The sequence below is a fragment of the Bombina bombina genome, chromosome 1 (assembly GCF_027579735.1).
Source record: "Bombina bombina isolate aBomBom1 chromosome 1, aBomBom1.pri, whole genome shotgun sequence".
In the NCBI taxonomy this organism is placed as follows: Eukaryota; Metazoa; Chordata; class Amphibia; order Anura; family Bombinatoridae; genus Bombina; species Bombina bombina.
Window position 1 is genome coordinate 955,159,919 of NC_069499.1, and position 22,242 is coordinate 955,182,160.

Here is a 22,242-nt window from a genome sequence, read left to right on the forward strand (position 1 = left end):
TCTCTTTGCCGTTGCACAGGCAACATCTCCACGGAGATGGTTAAGAGTTTTTTGGTGTTTAAATGTAGTTTTATTCTTCTATCAAGTGTTTGTTATTTTAAAATAGTGCTGGTATGTACTATATACTCTGAAACAGAAAAGGATGAAGATTTCTGTTTGTAAGAGGAAGATGATTTTAGCAGACAGTAACTAAAATCGATTGCTGTTTCCACACAGGACTGTTGAGATGAAGTAACTTCAGTTGGGGGAAACAGTTAGCAGTCTTTTCTGCTTAAGGTATGACTAGCCATATTTCTAACAAGACCATGTAATGCTGGAAGGCTGTCATTTCCCCTCATGGGGACCGGTAAGCCATTTTCTTAGTTAAACATAAAAGAATAAAGGGTTTAAAAAGGGCTTAAAAACTGGTAGACATTTTTCTGGGCTAAAACAATTGCTTTACTAGGCATATTATGCAGATTCTAACTAATTATTGGTATTATAATCTTGGGGAACGTTTAGAAAAACGGCAGGCACTGTGTTGGACACCTTTTTCAGATGGGGGCCTTTCTAGTTATAGACAGAGCCTCATTCTGGGACTGTATAGGGGTTAAATGTAAAAACGGCTCCGGTTCCGTTAATTTAAGGGTTAAAGCTCTGAAATTTGGTGTGCAATACTTTTAATGCTTTAAGACACTGTGGTGAAATTTTGGTGAATTTTGAACAATTCCTTCATACTTTTTCACATATTCAGTAATAAAGTGTTTTCAGTTTGAAATTTAAAGTGACAGTAACGGTTTTATTTTAAAACGTTTTTTGTGCTTTGTTGACAAGTTTAAGCCTGTTTAACATGTCTGTACCATCAGATAAGCTATGTTCTATATGTATGAAAGCCAATGTGTCTCCCCATTTAAATTTATGTGATAATTGTGCCATAGTGTCCAAACAAAGTAAGGACAGTAATGCAACAGATAATGATATTGCCCAAGATGATTCCTCAAATGAGGGGAGTAAACATGATACTACATCATCCCCTACTGTGTCTACACCAGTTATGCCCACACAGGAGGCCCCTAGTACATCTAGTGCACCAATACTTATTACCATGCAACAATTAACGGCTGTAATGGATAACTCCATAGCAAATCTTTTATCCAAAATGCCTACTTATCAGAGAAAGCGCGATTGCTCTGTTTTAAACACTGAAGAGCAAGAGGACGCTGATGATAACTGTTCTGACATACCCTCACACCAATCTCAAGGGGTCATGAGGGAGGTTTTGTCTGATGTAGAAATTTCAGATTCAGGAAAAATTTCTCATCAAGCTGAACCTGATGTTGTGACATTTAAATTTAAATTAGAACATCTCCGCGCACTGCTTAAGGAGGTGTTATCTACTCTGGATGATTGTGACAATTTGGTCATTCCAGAGAAATTATGTAAGATGGACAAGTTCCTAGAGGTTCCGGTGCCCCCCGACGCTTTTCCTATACCCAAGCGGGTGGCGGACATAGTAAATAAAGAGTGGGAAAGGCCCGGCATACCTTTTGTGTCCCCCCCCCCCTATATTTAAGAAATTATTTCCTATAGTCGACCCCAGAAAGGACTTATGGCAGACAGTCCCCAAGGTCGAGGGGGCGGTTTCTACTCTAAACAAACGCACTACTATTCCTATCGAAGATAGTTGTGCTTTCAAAGATCCTATGGATAAGAAATTAGAGGGTTTGCTTAAAAAGATTTTTGTACAGCAAGGTTACCTTCTACAACCAATTTCATGCATTGTTCCTGTCACTACGGCAGCGTGTTTCTGGTTCGAGGAACTAGAAAAATCGCTCAGTAAAGAATCTTCGTATGAGGAGGTTATGGACAGAGTTCAAGCACTTAAATTGGCTAACTCTTTTGTTTTAGATGCCGCTTTGCAATTAGCTAGATTAGCGGCGAAAAATTCAGGGTTTGCTGTCGTGGCGCGCAGAGTGCTTTGGCTAAAGTCTTGGTCAGCGGATGTGTCTTCCAAGACAAAATTGCTTAACATTCCTTTCAAAGGTAAAACATTATTTGGACCTGATTTGAAAGAGATTATTTCAGACATCACTGGGGGAAAGGGCCACGCCCTCCCACAGGATAGGTCTTTTAAGGCTAATAATAAGCCTAATTTTCGTCCCTTTCGCAGAAACGGACCAGTCTCTAATTCTGTATCCTCTAAGCAAGAGGGTAATACTTCACAACCCAAACCAGCCTGGAAACCAATGCAAGGCTGGAACAAGGGTAAGCAGGCCAAGAAGCCTACCACTGCTACCAAAACAGCATGAAGGGATAGCCCCCGATCCGGGACCGGATCTAGTGGGGGGCAGACTTTCTCTCTTTGCTCAGGCTTGGGCAAGAGATGTTCAGGATCCTTGGGCGCTAGAAATAGTTTCTCAAGGTTATCTCCTGGAATTCAAGGAACTACCCCCAAGGGGAAGGTTCCACAGGTCTCAATTATCTTCAAACCAAATAAAGAGACAGGCATTCTTACATTGTGTAGAAGACCTGTTAAAGATGGGAGTGATACATCCAGTTCCAATAAGAGAACAAGGAATGGGATTTTATTCCAATCTGTTCATAGTTCCCAAAAAAAAGGGAACATTCAGACCAATTTTGGATCTAAAGATCCTAAACAAATTTCTCAGGGTACCATCGTTCAAAATGGAAACTATTCGAACGATCCTACCTACTATCCAGGAAAATCAATTTATGACTACCGTGGATTTAAAGGATGCGTACCTACATATTCCTATCCACAAGGAACATCATCAGTTCCTAAGGTTCGCTTTTCTGGACAAGCATTACCAGTTTGTGGCACTTCCATTTGGATTAGCCACTGCTCCAAGGATTTTCACAAAGGTACTAGGGTCCCTTCTAGCGGTTCTAAGACCAAGGGGCATTGCAGTAGTACCTTACTTGGACGACATCCTGATTCAAGCGTCGTCCCTGTCAAAAGCAAAGGCTCATACGGACATCATCCTAGCCTTTCTCAGATCTCACGGATGGAAGGTGAACAAAGAAAAAAGTTCTCTGTCCCCGTCAACAAGAGTTCCCTTCTTGGGAACAATAATAGATTCCTTAGAAATGAGGATTTTTCTGACAGAGGTCAGAAAATCAAAACTTCTAAGCTCTTGTCAAGTACTTCATTTTGTTCCTCGTCCTTCCATAGCGCAGTGCATGGAAGTAATAGGATTGATGGTTGCAACAATGGACATAGTTCCTTTTGCACGAATTCATTACATTACATTACAACTGTGCATGCTCAGACAGTGGAATGGGGATTATACAGACTTGTCTCCGACGATTCAAGTAGATCAAAAGACCAGAGATTCACTCCGTTGGTGGCTGACCCTGGACAATCTGTCACAGGGAATGAGCTTCCGCAGACCAGAGTGGGTCATTGTCACGACCGACGCCAGCCTAGTGGGCTGGGGCGCGGTCTGGGAATCCCTGAAAGCTCAGGGTCTATGGTCTCGGGAAGAGTCTCTTCTCCCGATAAACATTCTGGAACTGAGAGCGATATTCAATGCTCTCAGAGCTTGGCCTCAACTAGCAAAGGCCAAATTCATAAGGTTTCAGTCAGAAAACATGACGACCGTTGCATATATCAATCATCAGGGGGGAACAAGGACTTCCCTGGCGATGAAAGAAGTGACCAAGATAATTCAATGGGCGGAGGATCACTCCTGCCACTTGTCTGCGATCCACATCCCAGGAGTGGAAAATTGGGAAGCGGATTTTCTGAGTCGTCAGACATTCCATCCGGGGGAGTGGGAACTCCATCCGGAAATCTTTGCCCAATTAACTCAATTATGGGGCATTCCAGACATGGATCTGATGGCGTCTCGTCAGAACTTCAAGGTTCCTTGCTACGGGTCCAGATCCAGGGATCCCAAGGTGACCCTAGTAGATGCACTAGTAGCACCTTGGACCTTCAACCTAGCTTATGTATTACCACCGTTTCCTCTCATCCCCAGGCTGGTAGCCAGGATCAATCAGGAGAGGGCCTCGGTGATCTTGATAGCTCCTGCGTGGCCACGCAGGACTTGGTATGCAGACCTGGTGAATATGTCATCGGCTCCACCATGGAAGCTACCTTTGAGACAGGACCTTCTTGTTCAGGGTCCATTAGAACATCCGAATCTGGTTTCCCTCCAACTGACGGCTTGGAGATTGAACGCTTGATTTTATCAAAGCGTGGGTTTTCAGATTCTGTAATAGATACTCTGATTCAGGCTAGAAAGCCTGTAACTAGAAAAATTTACCATAAAATATGGAAAAAATATATCTGTTGGTGTGAATCTAAAGGATTCCCATGGAACAAGATAAAAATTCCTAAGATTCTATCCTTTCTACAAGAAGGTTTGGAGAAAGGATTATCTGCAAGTTCTCTGAAGGGACAGATCTCTGCTTTATCTGTTTTACTTCACAAAAGACTGACAGCTGTGCCAGATGTTCAAGCATTTGTTCAGGCTCTGGTTAGGATCAAGCCTGTTTACAGACCTTTGACTCCTCCCTGGAGTCTAAATCTAGTTCTTTCAGTTCTTCAAGGGGTTCCGTTTGAACCCTTACATTCCGTAGATATTAAGTTATTATCTTGGAAAGTTTTGTTTTTTGGTTGCAATTTCTTCTGCTAGAAGAGTTTCAGAGTTATCTGCTCTGCAGTGTTCTCCGCCCTATCTGGTGTTCCATGCAGATAAGGTGGTTTTGCGTACTAAGCCTGGTTTTCTTCCGAAAGTTGTTTCCAACAAAAATATTAACCAGGAGATAGTTGTACCTTCTTTGTGTCCGAATCCAGTTTCAAAGAAGGAACGTTTGTTACACAATTTGGACGTAGTCCGTGCTCTAAAATTCTATTTAGAGGCTACTAAAGATTTCAGACAAACATCTTCCTTGTTTGTTGTTTATTCTGGTAAAAGGAGAGGTCAAAAAGCGACTTCTACCTCTCTTTCCTTTTGGCTTAAAAGCATTATCCGATTGGCTTATGAGACTGCCGGACGGCAGCCTCCTGAAAGAATCACAGCTCACTCCACTAGGGCTGTGGCTTCCACATGGGCCTTCAAGAACGAGGCTTCTGTTGACCAGATATGTAAGGCAGCGACTTGGTCTTCACTGCACACTTTTGCCAAATTTTACAAATTTGATACTTTTGCTTCTTCGGAGGCTATTTTTGGGAGAAAGGTTTTGCAAGCCGTGGTGCCTTCCATTTAGGTGACCTGATTTGCTCCCTCCCTTCATCCGTGTCCTAAAGCTTTGGTATTGGTTCCCACAAGTAAGGATGACGCCGTGGACCGGACACACCAATGTTGGAGAAAACAGAATTTATGCTTACCTGATAAATTACTTTCTCCAACGGTGTGTCCGGTCCACGGCCCGCCCTGGTTTTTTAATCAGGTCTGATGAATTATTTTTTCTAACTACAGTCACCATGGTATCATATGGTTTCTCCTATATATATTTCCTCCTGTCCGTCGGTCGAATGACTGGGGTGGGCGGAGCCTAGGAGGGATCATGTGACCAGCTTTGCTGGGACTCTTTGCCATTTCCTGTTGGGGAAGAGAATATCCCACAAGTAAGGATGACGCCGTGGACCGGACACACCGTTGGAGAAAGTAATTTATCAGGTAAGCATAAATTCTGTTTTCCCCTCAACTATCCCAATCTTTCTTGTCTAGACATGCAGTGCCCTGCGTTTCCTCTCACAATCCGGTAGGATTTTCTTTGCAAGACATTGCTACCCAGGTATGCGCTCTCTGCTTTTCCCATCCTTCAGGGAAAGCGCAAGAGGAAATTTAAAGAATTAGTGAGTAAAGTTTCTGATCAGGTTATGGCTAGCCAAGGTGCTCCTTCTCAAAGGTCTTAGGAGGAAGGCACTTCGGTAGCGTCTGAGGGTGGAATCTCAGACTCGGACAGTATAATTCCTTCTTCTGATGCTGAGTGGTATCCTTCAGGTTTAAGCTGGAACACCTCCGTCTGTTACTTAAAGGGACACTAAACCCAAATTGTTTCATATAGATTCAGATAGAGCATGCAATTTTAAACAACTTTCAAATTTACTCCTATTATCAAATTTTCTTCATTCTCTTGGTATCTTTATTTGAAATGCAAGAATGTAAGTTTAGATGACGGCCCATTTTTAGCTAACAACCTGGGTTCTTGCTGATTGGTTGATAAATTCTCCCACCAATAAACAAGTGCTTCCCATGGTGCTGAACCAAAAAATAGCTTAGATGCATTCTTTTTTTAAATAAAGAAAGCAAAAGAATGAAGAAAAATTGATAATAGGAGTAAATTAGAAAGTTGCTTAAAATTGCATGCTCTATATGAATCACAAAAGAAAAAAAATTGGGTTTAGTGTCCCTTTAAGGTGGTTTTTGCTACCTTGGACGACTCCGATACGACTGTCGTAGTCAACCCTAATAAATCTTGTAAACTAAACAAGTACTTTGATGTTCCCTCCACAGTGGAGGTTTTCCCTGTACCAGACCGTGCTACAGAGATTATTGCATGGGAGTGACCTGGTATTCCTTTTTCTCCATCTCCAATTTTCAAGAAAATGTTTCCTATAGCTGACTTCATTAAGGAGTCATGGCAGACGGTTCCTAAAATAAAAGGAGCGATCTCCACTTTGGCCAAGAGAACCACTATTCCCATAGAGGATAGTTGCTCCTTTAAGGATCCTATGGATAAGAAGTTGGAGGCCTTGGTAAAGAAGATGTCTGTTCACCAGGGTCTCCAATGGCAGCCTGCGGTGTCTATTGCCACTGTCACCAGTGCGGCAGCCTACTGATTTGATGCATTGTCTGATTCTATTCAGACAGATACTCCTCTTGAGGAGATCAGGACAGGATTAAGGCTCTTAAATTAGCCAATTCCTTTATCATGGATGCCTCCTTACAAGTCATTAAGTTGGGATAAAAAATGTCTGGCTTTGCTGTACTAGCTCACAGAGCTTTATGGTTGAAATCCTGGCCTGTGGATGTTTCATCCAAGTCCAAGCTTTTGGCAATCCCCTACAAGGGTAAGACCTTGTTTGTGCCTGGCTTGGCTGAAATTATTTCAGATATTACAGGAGGAAAAGGGTCTTTCCTCCCACAGGATAAGAGGAATAAGCAGAAAGGGCGTCAGAGTAATTTTCATTCTTTTCGAAGCTTTAGAGGTAAGCCTTCCCCTCCCTCTTCCAAGCAGGGACAGTCCAAGCCTTCCTGGAAGCCCAATCAGTCTTGGAACAAGGGGAAGCAATCTAAGAAACCGACAACTGATTCAAAATTAGCATGAAGGGTCAAGCTTGGATACAGGATGTCCCGGATCCTTGGGCGGTAGACATTGTATCCCAGGGGTACAAACTAGAGTTCAAAACTTTTCCTCCCAGGGGCAGGTTCCGCTAAAGATTATCTGCATAATAATATGTGCAATTACATGTGTAATAAAAATCAAGTTGAAATATACTGTGAGTATCTGTTTGATCCTCAAAGAAAGAGCTTTAAATGTGTCCTCCAAAAAAGACATGTAGTATCAAAATCTAATATATTTATTCAATAACAAAGAAATCAAATAAAAATGGATAAAATAATAAAAGGATACAAAATTCAAATGAATAAAAATATTGATTTAAGTTAATTACACATAATATAAAATAAAATCACAGAGAGCCTAGGGGCAAAGACTTTAGAGGAAGGTCCGGTATACAAATCCTATCGTTTGAGGAAAGCAAAATGACCCAGAGGTTATGTGGTCAAACTTGGAGCTCTTTATTCCGATATGGGCCCTCAAAACATCGCCACCGGGTTTTGTTGATGGGAAAAAGGGACTCCTTAATGCCGTGTCTCCAGCAATATTGCTTAAGAGTATATCCGTACTCACATTTAGATTTGTGTTATCCGGCGTAGACCCTCAGGTGCAGACACAGAATCAGGAGTGCTTTCTTGTCTATAACAGAGTGTAGTTAAAATAATTGCTAGTGACTTCAAAACATTGGATGGGAGACCCCAACTTGCAATCTGATCGTATATTGCAAAACAGACTCGAGTGTTTAGGCCTCACCAAACAATTTACTGCTCGTGGCAGGTGTATTTTTTTTCTTTTTGGAGGCAAATTTGTAGGACTTGCATTTTAAACTTTTAAAACATTTAAAATGTAAGTCCTGCAAATTTGCCTCCAAAAAGAAAAAAATTCAATCCACCATAATTGGAAAAGAATATAAAATTTATGATATTTACAGATGTTCTGACTCCAACATTGTATATCTAATAGAGTGTTTGTGTGGGAAACAATAGAGAGATAAAGGATAGATAGAATCCATGAGCATTTAAATTCAATAGAAAATATGAATTTGGAAAGAAATTTGGAGTTACCTATACCCAAGCTCTTTAAAACATGTAATAAAGGCAACTTGAAATATTTTAGTTATGTAGTAATAGATAAAATCAAACCCAATTGGAGGGGCACTAATGTTAGGAAAGAATTATTAAAAAGAGAAGCCAAATGGATTTTCGAATTAACCCCTTAAGGACCACAGCACTTTTCCATTTTCTGTCCATTTGGGACCAAGGCTATTTTCTCCAACATAGGTGTGTCCGGTCCACGGCGTCATCCTTACTTGTGGGATATTCTCTTCCCCAACAGGAAATGGCAAAGAGCCCAGCAAAGCTGGTCACATGATCCCTCCTAGGCTCCGCCTACCCCAGTCATTCTCTTTGCCGTTGTACAGGCAACATCTCCACGGAGATGGCTTAGAGTTTTTTAGTGTTTAACTGTAGTTTTTATTATTCAATCAAGAGTTTGTTATTTTAAAATAGTGCTGGTATGTACTATTTACTCTGAAACAGAAAAGAGATGAAGATTTCTGTTTGTATGAGGAAAATGATTTTAGCAACCGTTACTAAAATCCATGGCTGTTCCACACAGGACTGTTGAGAGGAATTAACTTCAGTTGGGGGAACAGTGAGCAGTCTTTTGCTGCTTGAGGTATGACACATTCTAACAAGACGATGTAATGCTGGAAGCTGTCATTTTCCCTATGGGATCCGGTAAGCCATTTTTATTCAGACAGTAAATAAGGGCTTCACAAGGGCTTATTAAGACTGTAGACATTTTCTGGGCTAAATCGATCATATTTACACATATTTAGCCTTGAGGAATCATTTAATCTGGGTATTTTTTGTAAAATAATATCGGCAGGCACTGTTTTAGACACCTTATTCTATAGGGGCTTTCCCTAATCATAGTCAGAGCCTCATTTTCGCGCCGGTATGGCGCACTTGTTTTTGAGAACAGCATGACATGCAGCTGCATGTGTGTGGAGCTCTGATACATAGAAAAGTCTTTCTGAAGGCATCATTTGGTATCGTATTCCCCTTTGGGCTTGGTTGGGTCTCAGCAAAGCAGATTCCAGGGACTGTAAAGGGGTTAAATATAAAAACGGCTCCGGTTCCGTTATTTTAAGGGTTAAAGCTTCCAAATTTGGTGTGCAATACTTTTAAGGCTTTAAGACACTGTGGTGAAATTTTGGTGAATTTTGAACAATTCCTTCATACTTTTTCGCAATTGCAGTAATAAAGTGTGTTCAGTTTAAAATTTAAAGTGACAGTAACGATTTTATTTTAAAACGTTTTTTGTGCTTTGTTATCAAGTTTATGCCTGTTTAACATGTCTGAACTACCAGATAGATTGTGTTCTGACTGTGGGGAAGCCAAGGTTCCTTCTCATTTAAATAGATGTGATTTATGTCATAAAAAATTTAGAAAAAATGATGCCCAAGATGATTCCTCAAGTGAGGGGAGTAAGCATGGTACTGCATCATCCCCTCCTTCGTCTACACCAGTCTTGCCCATACAGGAGGCCCCTAGTACATCTAGCGCGCCAATACTCCTTACTATGCAACAATTAACGGCTGTAATGGATAATTCTATCAAAAACATTTTAGCCAATATGCCCACTTATCAGCAAAAGCGCGACTGCTCTGTTTTAGAAAATACTGAAGAGCATGAGGACGCTGATGATATTGTTTCTGAAGGGCCCCTACACCAGTCTGAGGGGGCCAGGGAGGTTTTGTCTGAGGGAGAAATTTCAGATTCAGGAAAAATTTCTCAACAAGCTGAACCTGATGTGATTTCTTTTAAATTTAAGTTGGAACATCTCCGCGCTCTGCTTAAGGAGGTGTTATCCAATTTGGATGATTGTGATTATCTGGTCATTCCAGAAACACTATGTAAAATGGACAAGTTCCTAGAGGCCCCGGGGCCCCCCGAAGCTTTTCCTATACCCAAGCGGGTGGCGTACATTGTTAATAAAGAATGGGACAGGCCCGGTATACCTTTCGTACCTCCCCCCATATTTAAAAAATTGTTTCCTATAGTCGACCCCAGAAAGGACTTATGGCAGACAGTCCCCAAGGTCGAGGGGGCGGTTTCTACTTTAAACAAGCGCACCACTATACCCATAGAAGATAGTTGTGCTTTCCAAGATCCTATGGATAAAAAATTAGAAGGTTTGCTAAAAAAGATGTTTGTTCAGCAAGGTTACCTTCTACAACCAATTGCATGCATTGTCCCTGTCACTACAGCCGCGTGTTTCTGGTTCGATGAGCTAGAAAAGGCGATTATTAGTAATTCTTCTTCTTATGAGGAGATTATGGACAGAATTCGTGCTCTTAAATTGGCTAATTCTTTCACCCTAGACGCCACCTTGCAATTGGCTAGGTTAGCGGCGAAAAATTCTGGGTTTGCTATTGTGGCGCGCAGAGCGCTTTGGTTAAAATCTTGGCCAGCGGGTGCGTCTTCCAAGAACAAAGTGCTTGACATTCCTTTCAAGGGGAAAACACTGTTTGGCCCTGACTTGAAAGAGATTATCTCTGATATCACTGGGGGCAAGGGCCACGCCCTTCCTCAGGATAGGTCTTTCAAGGCCAAAAATAAACCTAATTTTTGTCCCTTTCGCAGAAACGGACCAGCCCCAAGTGCTACGTCCTCTAAGCAGGAGGGTAATACTTCTCAAGCCAATCCAGCCTGGAGACCAATGCAAGGCTGGAACAAAGGAAAGCAGGCCAAGAGACCTGCCACTGCTCCCAAGACAGCATGAGATGCGGGCCCCCGATCCGGGACCGGATTTGGTGGGGGGCAGACTCTCTCTCTTCACTCAGGCTTGGGCAAGAGATGTTCTGGATCCTTGGGCGCTAGAAATAGTCTCCCAAGGTTATCTTCTGGAAGTGATTCATCCTGTTCCATTAAAAGAACGAGGGATGGGGTTCTACTCCAATCTGTTCGTAGTTCCCAAAAAAGAGGGAACGTTCAGACCAATCTTAGGTCTCAAGATCCTAAACAAGTTTCTCAAGGTTCCATCGTCCAAAATGGAAACCATTCGAACAATCCTTCCATCCAGGAAGGTCAATTCTTGACCACGGTGGATTTAAAGGATGCGTATCTACATATTCCTATCCACAAGGAACATCATCGGTTCCTAAGGTTCGCATTCCTGGATAAGCATTACCAGTTCGTGGCGCTTCCTTTCGGATTAGCCACTGCTCCAAGGATTTTCACAAAGGTACTAGGGTCCCTCCTGGCGGTGCTAAGACCAAGGGGCATTGCTGTAGTACCTTACTTGGACGACATTCTGATTCAAGCGTCGTCCCTTCCTCAGCAAAGGCTCACACGGACATAGTCCTGGCCTTTCTCAGATCTCACGGATGGAAAGTGAACGTGGAAAAGAGTTCTCTATCTCCGTCGACAAGAGTTCCCGTCTTGGGAACAATAATAGACTCCTTAGAAATGAGGATTTTTCTGACAGAGACCAGAAAAACAAAACTTCTAAACTCTTGTCGGATACTTCATTCCGTTCCTCTTCCTTCCATAGCGCAGTGCATGGAAGTGATAGGTTTGATGGTAGCGGCAATGGACATAGTTCCTTTTGCGCGCATTCATCTAAGACCATTACAACTGTGTATGCTCAGTCAGTGGAATGGGGACTATACAGACTTGTCTCCGAAGATACAAGTAAATCAGAGGACCAGAGACTCACTCCGTTGGTGGCTGTCCCTGGACAACCTGTCACAAGGGGTGACCTCCCGCAGACCAGAGTGGGTCATTGTCACGACCGACGCCAGTCTGATGGGCTGGGGCGAGGTCTGGGGATCCCTGAAAGCTCAGGGTCTTTGGTCTCGGGAAGAATCTCCTCTACCGATAAATATTCTGGAACTGAGAGCGATATTCAATACTCTCAAGGCTTGGCCTCAGCTAGCGAGGGCCAAGTTCATACGGTTTCAGTCAGACAACATGACGACTGTTGCGTACATCAACCATCAGGGGGGAACAAGGAGTTCCCTGGCGATGGAAGAAGTGACCAAAATCATTCAATGGGCGGAGACTCGCTCCTGCCACCTGTCTGCAATCCACATCCCAGGAGTGGAAAATTGGGAAGCGGATTTTCTGAGTCGTCAGACATTGCATCCGGGGGAGTGGGAACTCCATCCGGAAATCTTTGCCCAAATCACTCAACTGTGGGGCATTCCAGACATGGATCTGATGGCCTCTCGTCAGAACTTCAAGGTTCCTTGCTACGGGTCCAGATCCAGGGATCCCAAGGCGACTCTAGTAGATGCACTAGTAGCACCTTGGACCTTCAAACTAGCTTATGTATTCCCGCCGTTTCCTCTCATCCCCAGGCTGGTAGCCAGGATCAATCAGGAGAGGGCGTCGGTGTTCTTGATAGCTCCTGCGTGGCCACGCAGGACTTGGTATGCAGATCTGGTGAATATGTCATCGGCTCCACCATGGAAGCTACCTTTGAGACGAGACCTTCTTGTTCAAGGTCCGTTCGAACATCCGAATCTGGTCCCACTCCAGCTGACTGCTTGGAGATTGAACGCTTGATCTTATCAAAGCGAGAGTTCTCAGATTCTGTTATTGATACTCTTGTTCAGGCCAGAAAGCCTGTAACTAGAAAAATTTACCACAAAATTTGGAAAAAATATATCTGTTGGTGTGAATCTAAAGGATTCCCTTGGGACAAGGTTAAGATACCTAAGATTCTATCCTTCCTTCGAGAAGGATTGGAAAAAGGATTATCTGCAAGTTCCTTGATGGGACAGATTTCTGCCTTGTCTGTGTTACTTCACAAAAAGCTGGCAGCTGTGCCAGATGTTCAAGCCTTTGTTCAGGCTCTGGTTAGAATCAAGCCTGTTTACAAACCTTTGACTCCTCCTTGGAGTCTCAACTTAGTTCTTTCAGTTCTTCAGGGGGTTCCGTTTGAACCCTTACATTCCGTTGATATTAAGTTATTATCTTGGAAAGTTTTGTTTTTGGTTGCAATTTCTTCTGCTAGAAGAGTTTCAGAATTATCTGCTCTGCAGTGTTCTCCTCCTTATCTGGTGTTCCATGCAGATAAGGTGGTTTTACGTACTAAACCTGGTTTTCTTCCAAAAGTTGTTTCTAACAAAAACATTAACCAGGAGATAGTCGTGCCTTCTCTGTGTCCGAAACCAGTTTCGAAGAAGGAACGTTTGTTGCACAATTTGGATGTTGTTCGCGCTCTAAAATTCTATTTAGATGCTACAAAGGATTTTAGACAAACATCTTCCTTGTTTGTTGTTTATTCTGGTAAAAGGAGAGGTCAAAAAGCAACTTCTACCTCTCTCTCTTTTTGGATTAAAAGCATCATCAGATTGGCTTACGAGACTGCCGGACGGCAGCCTCCTGAAAGGATCACAGCTCCTTCCACTAGGGCTGTGGCTTCCACATGGGCCTTCAAGAACGAGGCTTCTGTTGATCAGATATGTAGGGCAGTGACTTGGTCTTCACTGCACACTTTTACCAAATTTTACAAGTTTGATACTTTTGCTTCTTCTGAGGCTATTTTTGGGAGAAAGGTTTTGCAAGCCGTGGTGCCTTCCATTTAGGTGACCTGATTTGCTCCCTCCCTTCATCCGTGTCCTAAAGCTTTGGTATTGGTTCCCACAAGTAAGGATGACGCCGTGGACCGGACACACCTATGTTGGAGAAAACAGAATTTATGTTTACCTGATAAATTACTTTCTCCAACGGTGTGTCCGGCCCACGGCCCGCCCTGGTTTTTTAATCAGGTCTGATAATTTATTTTCTTTAACTACAGTCACCACGGTATCATATGGTTTCTCCTATGCAAATATTCCTCCTTAACGTCGGTCGAATGACTGGGGTAGGCGGAGCCTAGGAGGGATCATGTGACCAGCTTTGCTGGGCTCTTTGCCATTTCCTGTTGGGGAAGAGAATATCCCACAAGTAAGGATGACGCCGTGGACCGGACACACCGTTGGAGAAAGTAATTTATCAGGTAAACATAAATTCTGTTTTTACATTTCTGCAGTGTTTGTGTTTAGCTGTAATTTTCCGCTTACTCATTTACTGTACCCACACATATTATATACCGTTTTTCTCGCCATTAAATGGACTTTCTAAAGATACCATTATTTTCATCATATCTTATAATTTACTGTAAAAAAAATTATAAAATATGAGGAAAAAATGGAAAAAAACACACTTTTTCTAACTTTGAACCCCAAAATCTGTTACACATCTATAACCACCAAAAAACACCCATGCTAAATAGTTTCTAAATTTTGTCCTGAGTTTAGAAATACCCAATGTTTACATGTTCTTTGTTTTTTTTGCAAGTTATAGGGAAATAAATACAAGTAGCACTTTGCTATTTCCAAACCACTTTTTTTCAAAATTAGCGCTAGTTACATTGGGACACTGATATCTTTCAGGAATACCTGAATATCCCTTGACATGTATATATTTTTTTTTAGAAGACATCCCAAAGTATTGATCTAGGCCCATTTTAGTATATTTCATGCAACCATTTCACTACCAAATGCGATCAAATAAAAAAAATTGTTCACTTTTTCACAAATTGTTTCACAAACTTTAGGTTTCTCACTGAAATTATTTACAAACAACTTGTGCAATTATGGCATAAATGGTTGTAAATGCTTCTCTGGGATCCCCTTTGTTCAGAAATAGCAGACATTTATGGCTTTGGCATTGCTTTTTGGTATTTAGAAGGCCGCTAAATGCCACTGCGCACCACACGTGTATTATGCCCAGCATTGAAGGGGTTAATTAGGGAGCTTGTAGGGTTAATTTTAGCTTTAGTATAATGTAGTAGACAACCCAAAGTATTGATCTAGGTCCATTTTGGTATATTTCATGCCACCATTTCACCGCCAAATGCGAACAAATAAAAAAAAGCGTTACATTTTTCACAATTTTAGGTTTCTCACTGAAATTATTTACAAACAGCTTGTGCAATTATGGCATACATTGTTGTAAAAGCTTCTCTGGGATCCCCTTTGTTCAGAAATAGCAGACATATATGGCTTTGGCTTTGCTTTTTGGTAATTAGAAGGCAGCTAAATGCCGTTGCGCACCACACGTGTATAATGCCCAGCATTGAAGGGGTTAATTAGGGAGCTTGTAGGGAGCTTGTAGGGTTAATTTTAGCTTTAGTGTAGGTATCAACCTCCCACATGACACATCACACCCCCTGATCCCTCCCAAACAGCTCTCTTCCCTCCCCCACCCCACAATTGTCCCCGCCATCTTAAGTACTGGCAGTAAGTCTGCCAGTACTAAAATAAGAGTTTTTTGGGGATTTAAAAAAAAAAAAACAATAATAATTCTGCTCTGTAGGATCCCCCCTTAGCCCCCAACCTCCCTGATCCCCCCCCAAACAGCTCTCTAACCCCCCTCTCTGCCTTATTATGCGCCATATTGGGTACTGGCAGCTGTCTGCCAGTACCCAGTTTGAACTCAAATGTTTTTTTATCAATTTTTTTTTATTTTATTATTTAGCTGCCCCCCCTCAATTATGTAGCTGCCCCCCCTCAACCCCCAACCTCCCACCCTCCCAGATCGTTAAAATGTTTTATGATGCCACCCTCTCTCCCACCAAGTACCCCTGTTGTTCCATAGTGTAGGTTTCCCACCCCCCCCGCGCGCGCACCCGCTCCCGCGCACGCACGCGCACTCGATCCCGCCCCCCTTCCCACCAATGGCCGCCCACCCGCCTCCCTAGATCAGCTCCCACCCACCAACGAACATGGCCATTGATGGCCGATGCAGAGAGGGCCACAGGGTGGCTCTCTCTGCATCGGACGGCTAAAAAATGTTATAGCAGGATGCCTCAATATCGAGGCATCACTGCTATAACATGAAAGCAGTTGGAAGTGATCAGGATCGCTTCCACTGCTTTCAAAGACCAACGACGTACGGGGTACGTCCTTGGTCATTAACTGCATTTTTTTGCAGGACGTACCCCATACGTCGTTGGTCGTTAAGGGGTTAAATACATTATCACCGCAAGGTCTAAATTTAGATTTTGATCTAGGATGTTTCCTGGACTAACAATTATCTGTTAAATATTTCTGTAACACTCTGGAAGAATAGTATATTTCTATTGTTTAAGACATAAAGATTGTCTAACTTTAAAACTTTGAACGCTATCTTTAGAATGCCAAGATTTTTTAGAATACCTTTTTTGCTTATTGTTAAGGAGGCGACCATCCGTTTGATCCCTAAATGTCTCCTCTAATACTGACTCTTTTTCTAGATGTCTTATATGTATATAATTATTAAGATTTGCGTGAAATTTAATTTATATAGTACTTGGTATTTTTATAATGGGTATTAATATATCTCCAAACACATTGAAGTTGTTTATATACGAGCTGATTTTAAACATAGTCCTCTGATAAAGAAATTACCCTTTGTAAGAATTGGTATACCTTTAAGTGACACCGCTTATAAGGCGTGTGCAAGCATACAATCTCTGAGCTTGAGAAAGATATTTGAAACGTGTTGCTCAGAGTACTAAAGCTTCCGTTGGAAGCACACACCTGCTGTGATCATTACACGTGCCACAAGCAGTAAATTGTTTGGTGAGGCCTAAACACTCAAGTCTGTTTTGCTATATACGATCAGATTGCAAGTTGGGCAACTCTCGGAACTCTCTGCGTTGCAATGTGATTCCCCTTATCTTTCATTCGGATAAGGTGGTTCTGCATACTAAGTTAGGTTTCCTCCCTAAAGTTGTTTCGGACAGGAATATTAATCAGGAAATCGTTGTTTCTTCTTTGTGTCCTAATCCTTCTTCTAGGTTGTGCAGCAAATGCTCCTTATGAGATGTTGTGCGTGCACTAAAATTCTACTTGCAGCGACTAAGGACTTTCGCCAGTCTTCTGCTTTGTTTGTCCGTTTCTCTGGAAAACGCAAGGGTCAGAAAGCTACGGCTACTTCTCTTTCACTTTGGCTGAAGAGTATATTTCGTTTGGCCTATGAAACTGCTGGACAGCAGCCTCCTGAGAGAATCACGGCTCATTCCACAAGGGCTGTTACTTCTTCCTGGGCTTTCAAAAATGAAACTTCTGTGGAACAAATTTGCAAGGCTGCAACTTAGTCTTCTCTGCATACTTTTTCTAGATACTTTTGCTTTGGCTGAGGCTTCTTTTGTGAGAGGGGTTCTTCAAGCGGTGGTGCCTTCTGTTTAGGTTACCTGTCTTGTCCTTCCCTTATCATCTGTGTCCACTAGCTTGGGTATTGATTTCCAACAGTATTGATGATGATCCGTGGACTCACTGTGTCATTAGAAAGAAAACAAAATTTATGCTTACCTGATAATTGTATTTCTTTCTTGACACGGTGAGTCCACGGCCCTCCCTGTTTTTCAGACAGTTATTTTGTTATTTAAACCTCAGGCACCTCTGCACCTTGTGTTGCTTCCTTTCTCTCCTTTTCCTTCTGAGGTTTGTTGGGAAGGGAAGTGATGCTTAACAGCTTTGCTGTGGTGCTCTTTGCCGCCTCCTGCTGGCCAGGAGTGATATTCCCAAAAGTAATTGATGATGATCCGTGGACTCGCTATGTCAAGAATTAAATAAATTTATCAGGTATGCATAACTTTTGTTTTTAGTAAGATGGCTGCATATATAAATGTGCGTTTCTGGAGTGCAATTCTGCTGTTGTATTCTGTTGGAAGAGGATTTTATTAACTCACACTGGTTTACAGGGATGAAGAACCGAGAAGAGAGATCAAAACACTTCTTTGATACATCGGTGCCCCTTATGGATGATGGAGAGGACAATACTCTTTATGACAGGGTGAGTTTGATATTGGTAAACAAAGTACCATATTCTAAAAGCCAGCGCTCACATTTTGCTAAAACCACACAAATCCCTCAGCTACTGATTATTAAACAAATGCTGAAGAATCAGTCATAGGTCTAGTGAAAGGTTATTGACGTAACCTCCATCACAAGAAATCTCACTAACCTATTAGCATTGTTTTCTAGGGGTAATAAGTACTTGTAAATATTTTGTTCCATTCACTAAAACACCATCATCTTTAAACACAAATGTTTGTTGTGTATTGTGAATTATTTGTGATATCCAATTCCACCCTACTAGTATCTCAGCCATGTTTGGTGTGAGATACGCTTGATACATTTTTTATTTGATTAACAGTCCACATAGGCCTCAATAATATAATACACTGTAAATATGTCACTTTTTAAAGAGACTTATTATAAATTCTCATTTACACTTAACGCAACTATGAGAGAGTAAGTTTTATGGTGTATATCTGGATTTTTCTTTGTATAACACAAACATCAACTTACAAGAGTAATTGCTGTATGAGCAGAATAGGTGCTCTCTAAACCATTATCTTTCAGCTACCCTTTTTACTGTCTTCTGAATGGTTAAAATAAAAAGCCAATCACCATCATCAGTGCTCAGTGCATAATTTGCTTGTGATATTGTGGTATTTCTCTATATTCTCATGAGATATGATATAGTAAATTTCTGACGGAATTAAAGGCACTCTGTCTGCATATGTCAGGTCATTGAAGGCTCCTCCATATGATCACAACCGCATGTGAGCCCCCTGGGGAAAAAAAAAGACAGAAAATAAATTTTGTGGCTGAATAAATATAATTTCTCCAATAGCCCCCCTATTGGAAAAATTATATTTATTCTGCCAAAAAAAGGTTCCAGTGTACTGTCCAGTTTAATAAAAAATAAAATCCCTTTATATACCTCTATACCGCACGTGCGATAGAGAGATATAGCCTACTATATACCCTTTGCACATTTTTTCTATGTGCCTGCGGCTCCACACATAACAGAGCCTTTACCTTTGCTAATTGCACAATTTTCCGTGTGCTAGTTGGGCCATTTCTATGGGCAGGGAGCAGGCAGAGCTCCCAAGGCTAGGAACTAATTACAAGTCCCATAATGCATAGCCATTTCTTAGCCAATGAGAGAGCGGTCTGGTCAGGGAAGGAGGGGCTGCAGACTTGCCCACGTGTGGAACAAACACTGTCACTGCTAATCAAGGTATGTCTCCATTTAAAGCCAATACCTGCTTGACTTACAACCTATTTCAGTCTTAGTTATTCTCCCTGATCGGCTACACTGAACTGCTCTACTTGCTGCTGTTGCAGTCTACACTCTCTATCTTTATGCTGTAATAAGATCTGGAGTGAGTTTTTGCCTAAGTAGATATCATGATAAAGTAGTACTATCCTACTTTATCATGATATCTACTTAAGCAAAAACTCACTCCAGATCTTATTACAGCATAAAGATAGAGTGTAGACTGCAACAGCAGCAAGTAGAGCAGTTCAGTGTAGCCGATCAGGGAGAATTACAGCAGTGAAGATTTTTAAGATGGAAAACGTTTTTACTAGGACTAGAATTTTTGTTGTTTTAAAAGATAGTTAATCCCTTAATTACCGATTCCCCAGTTTTGCATAACTAACACAGTTATAATTATACACGTTTTACCTCTGTAATAACCTTGTATCTAAGCCTCAGCAGACTGCCCCCTTATTTCAGTTCTTTTGACAGACGTGCATTTTAGCCAATCAGAGCTGTCTCCATGGTAAATTCACGTGCATGAGCTCAATGTTATCTATATGAAACACGTGAGCTAATGCCCTTTAGTGGTGAAAAACAAAATGCATTTATATTAGAGGCGGCCTTCAAGGTCTAAGAAATTAGCATATGAACCTCTGTAATAACCTTGTATCTAAGCCTCAGCAGACTGCCCCCTTATTTCAGTTCTTTTGACAGACGTGCATTTTAGCCAATCAGAGCTGTCTCCATGGTAAATTCACGTGCATGAGCTCAATGTTATCTATATGAAACACGTGAGCTAATGCCCTTTAGTGGTGAAAAACAAAATGCATTTAGATTAGAGGCGGCCTTCAAGGTCTAAGAAATTAGCATATGAACCTCCTAGGTTTAGCTTTCAACTAAGAATACCAAGAGAACAAAGCAAAATTTGTGATAAAAGTAAATTGGAAAGTTGTTTAAAATTACATCCCCTATTTGAAACATAAAAGTGTTTTTTGGACTTGACTGTCCCTTTAAATGTTATGCACCACTGCCACCTGCTGGTTGCAAGTAATATAGCAAGCACTATAATATGATTGTGTGTGAGGGTAATAATTATATTATATATATATATATATATATATATATATATATATATATATATATATATATATATATATATATATATATATATATAATATTATATATATATATGTGTGTGTGTGTGTGTGTGAATTGTGAAAAAAAACTAGGCTGATATTTTACCACATAGGTGTGTGTGTGTGTGTATATATATATATATATATATATATATATATATATATATATATATATATATATATATATATATATATATATATATATATATATATTAGGTTGTAGCAGGTGCACTCTCACAAACAATTCAGTTCAAATGCCAGGGTGCTAGAATAGGGTATAATCTATGGAAATCAGAAGACTGCACTCACTGGTCTTGACAATACTGGATTTATTCAGTGACGTTTCGGGGACTACACCCCTTCATCAGACCAAAGTACATACAATGAATCAAGCATTTATACAGTTACAGCAGACCCTCCCCCAGTGCAAAAAAAACGCCAAAGTTGTTGCCTAGGCAACCCTCTGACATAAACAAACACCATCAAAACATGTAATTAACTAATTATAATGCATCAACTACACATAAAGCACATATTTGGTCTAATCCCCAAATTTAGCATAGGTAGAAGCAACATAGTCAGAGGCTGATACAATGTCAGTCATATATATAATAATAATAGTTGCAAGTAATATCGAGCACCAGAGTATGGGTTCTATATAATCACAGAGGCACATATTTGCAAGCAAACGGTATCACACAACAGAATCAAGCAACCGACAATGTCTGGTATCATAATGTGAGGCATATAGCTCTGCTATAGTATTCTCAGATATACATAGCAACCATATAGTCTTGGTGACATATAATACACAGCTAAGACAGAATGCATTAAAAGTGGATATCCCACAGAATGAATAGACCATGGAAACAGTTAATTGGATAGCAATCAGCGGTCTAGTGTCTCCCCGGCAGTTGCGGACGTTATTTCAAAAATACCAATATCATATTGGTATAATGGGGTAAAATATAAAAACAACCAATACTACGGATATATTGTCATAAACTGTTACCTAGATGATACAGCTGATCACTGACAACCCAGGTTCGTGGACAGCGTAATGGGCAAGTCTGACAAGTGTGGGGTACGCATGCGTATCAGGTTCCTGACTCCGCCCCCAAGCATATCCCTAAGCGTATTGTGATAGGATGACAGGGACCGGCCCCCATACCCTCCGTAAAAGTGATATACATGAAGGGCTGGTTGGGCTGGATAACAGAGTAAAAAGGAATGAAACCTAAGAGTTAACAGTACCGCGATGCACAATGTATCAATAATAGGCTAGGCTACTAGGGAAATGAAATATAACATAAACTGATAAAGTGCGTTTTAAGCATGAAATAAATGGGTATGAAGTACATAGCTAATACATCAGCACAATATATATATATATATATAACAAAGTCAGTGGAATAGGCACTCCATAATCCAATAGTCCATCAGCTTCCAGGGTGCACTCTCAAAAAATACAAAACTATGTAAAAGGCACTCACTGGTGGTAGTATAAAATATAACGTTTAATTTAATCCATTAAAAAGCATAACGCTTCAGGAACATTGCGTTCCCTTTGTCAAATGTCAGATACATCAATGCAGTAAATACAAATCGCTTTGTATTTACTGCATTGCTGTATCTGACATTTCACAAAGGGAACGCAATGTTCCCGAAGCGTTATGTTTTTTAATGGATTAAATTAAACGTTATATTTTATACTA

General features: G+C 41.1%; 1 protein-coding gene across 1 annotated transcript in view; it reads left to right on the plus strand.

Moving 5' to 3' along the window:
- The window catches only part of STX16 (syntaxin 16), a 178,882-nt gene that overhangs the window by 131,409 nt on the left and 25,231 nt on the right, over nucleotides 1-22,242 (plus strand). The window contains exon 5 of the mRNA XM_053704804.1: nucleotides 18,040-18,131. Within this exon, the coding sequence (XP_053560779.1) occupies nucleotides 18,040-18,131 (92 nt within the window). The remainder of the gene's footprint in view (nucleotides 1-18,039; nucleotides 18,132-22,242) is intronic.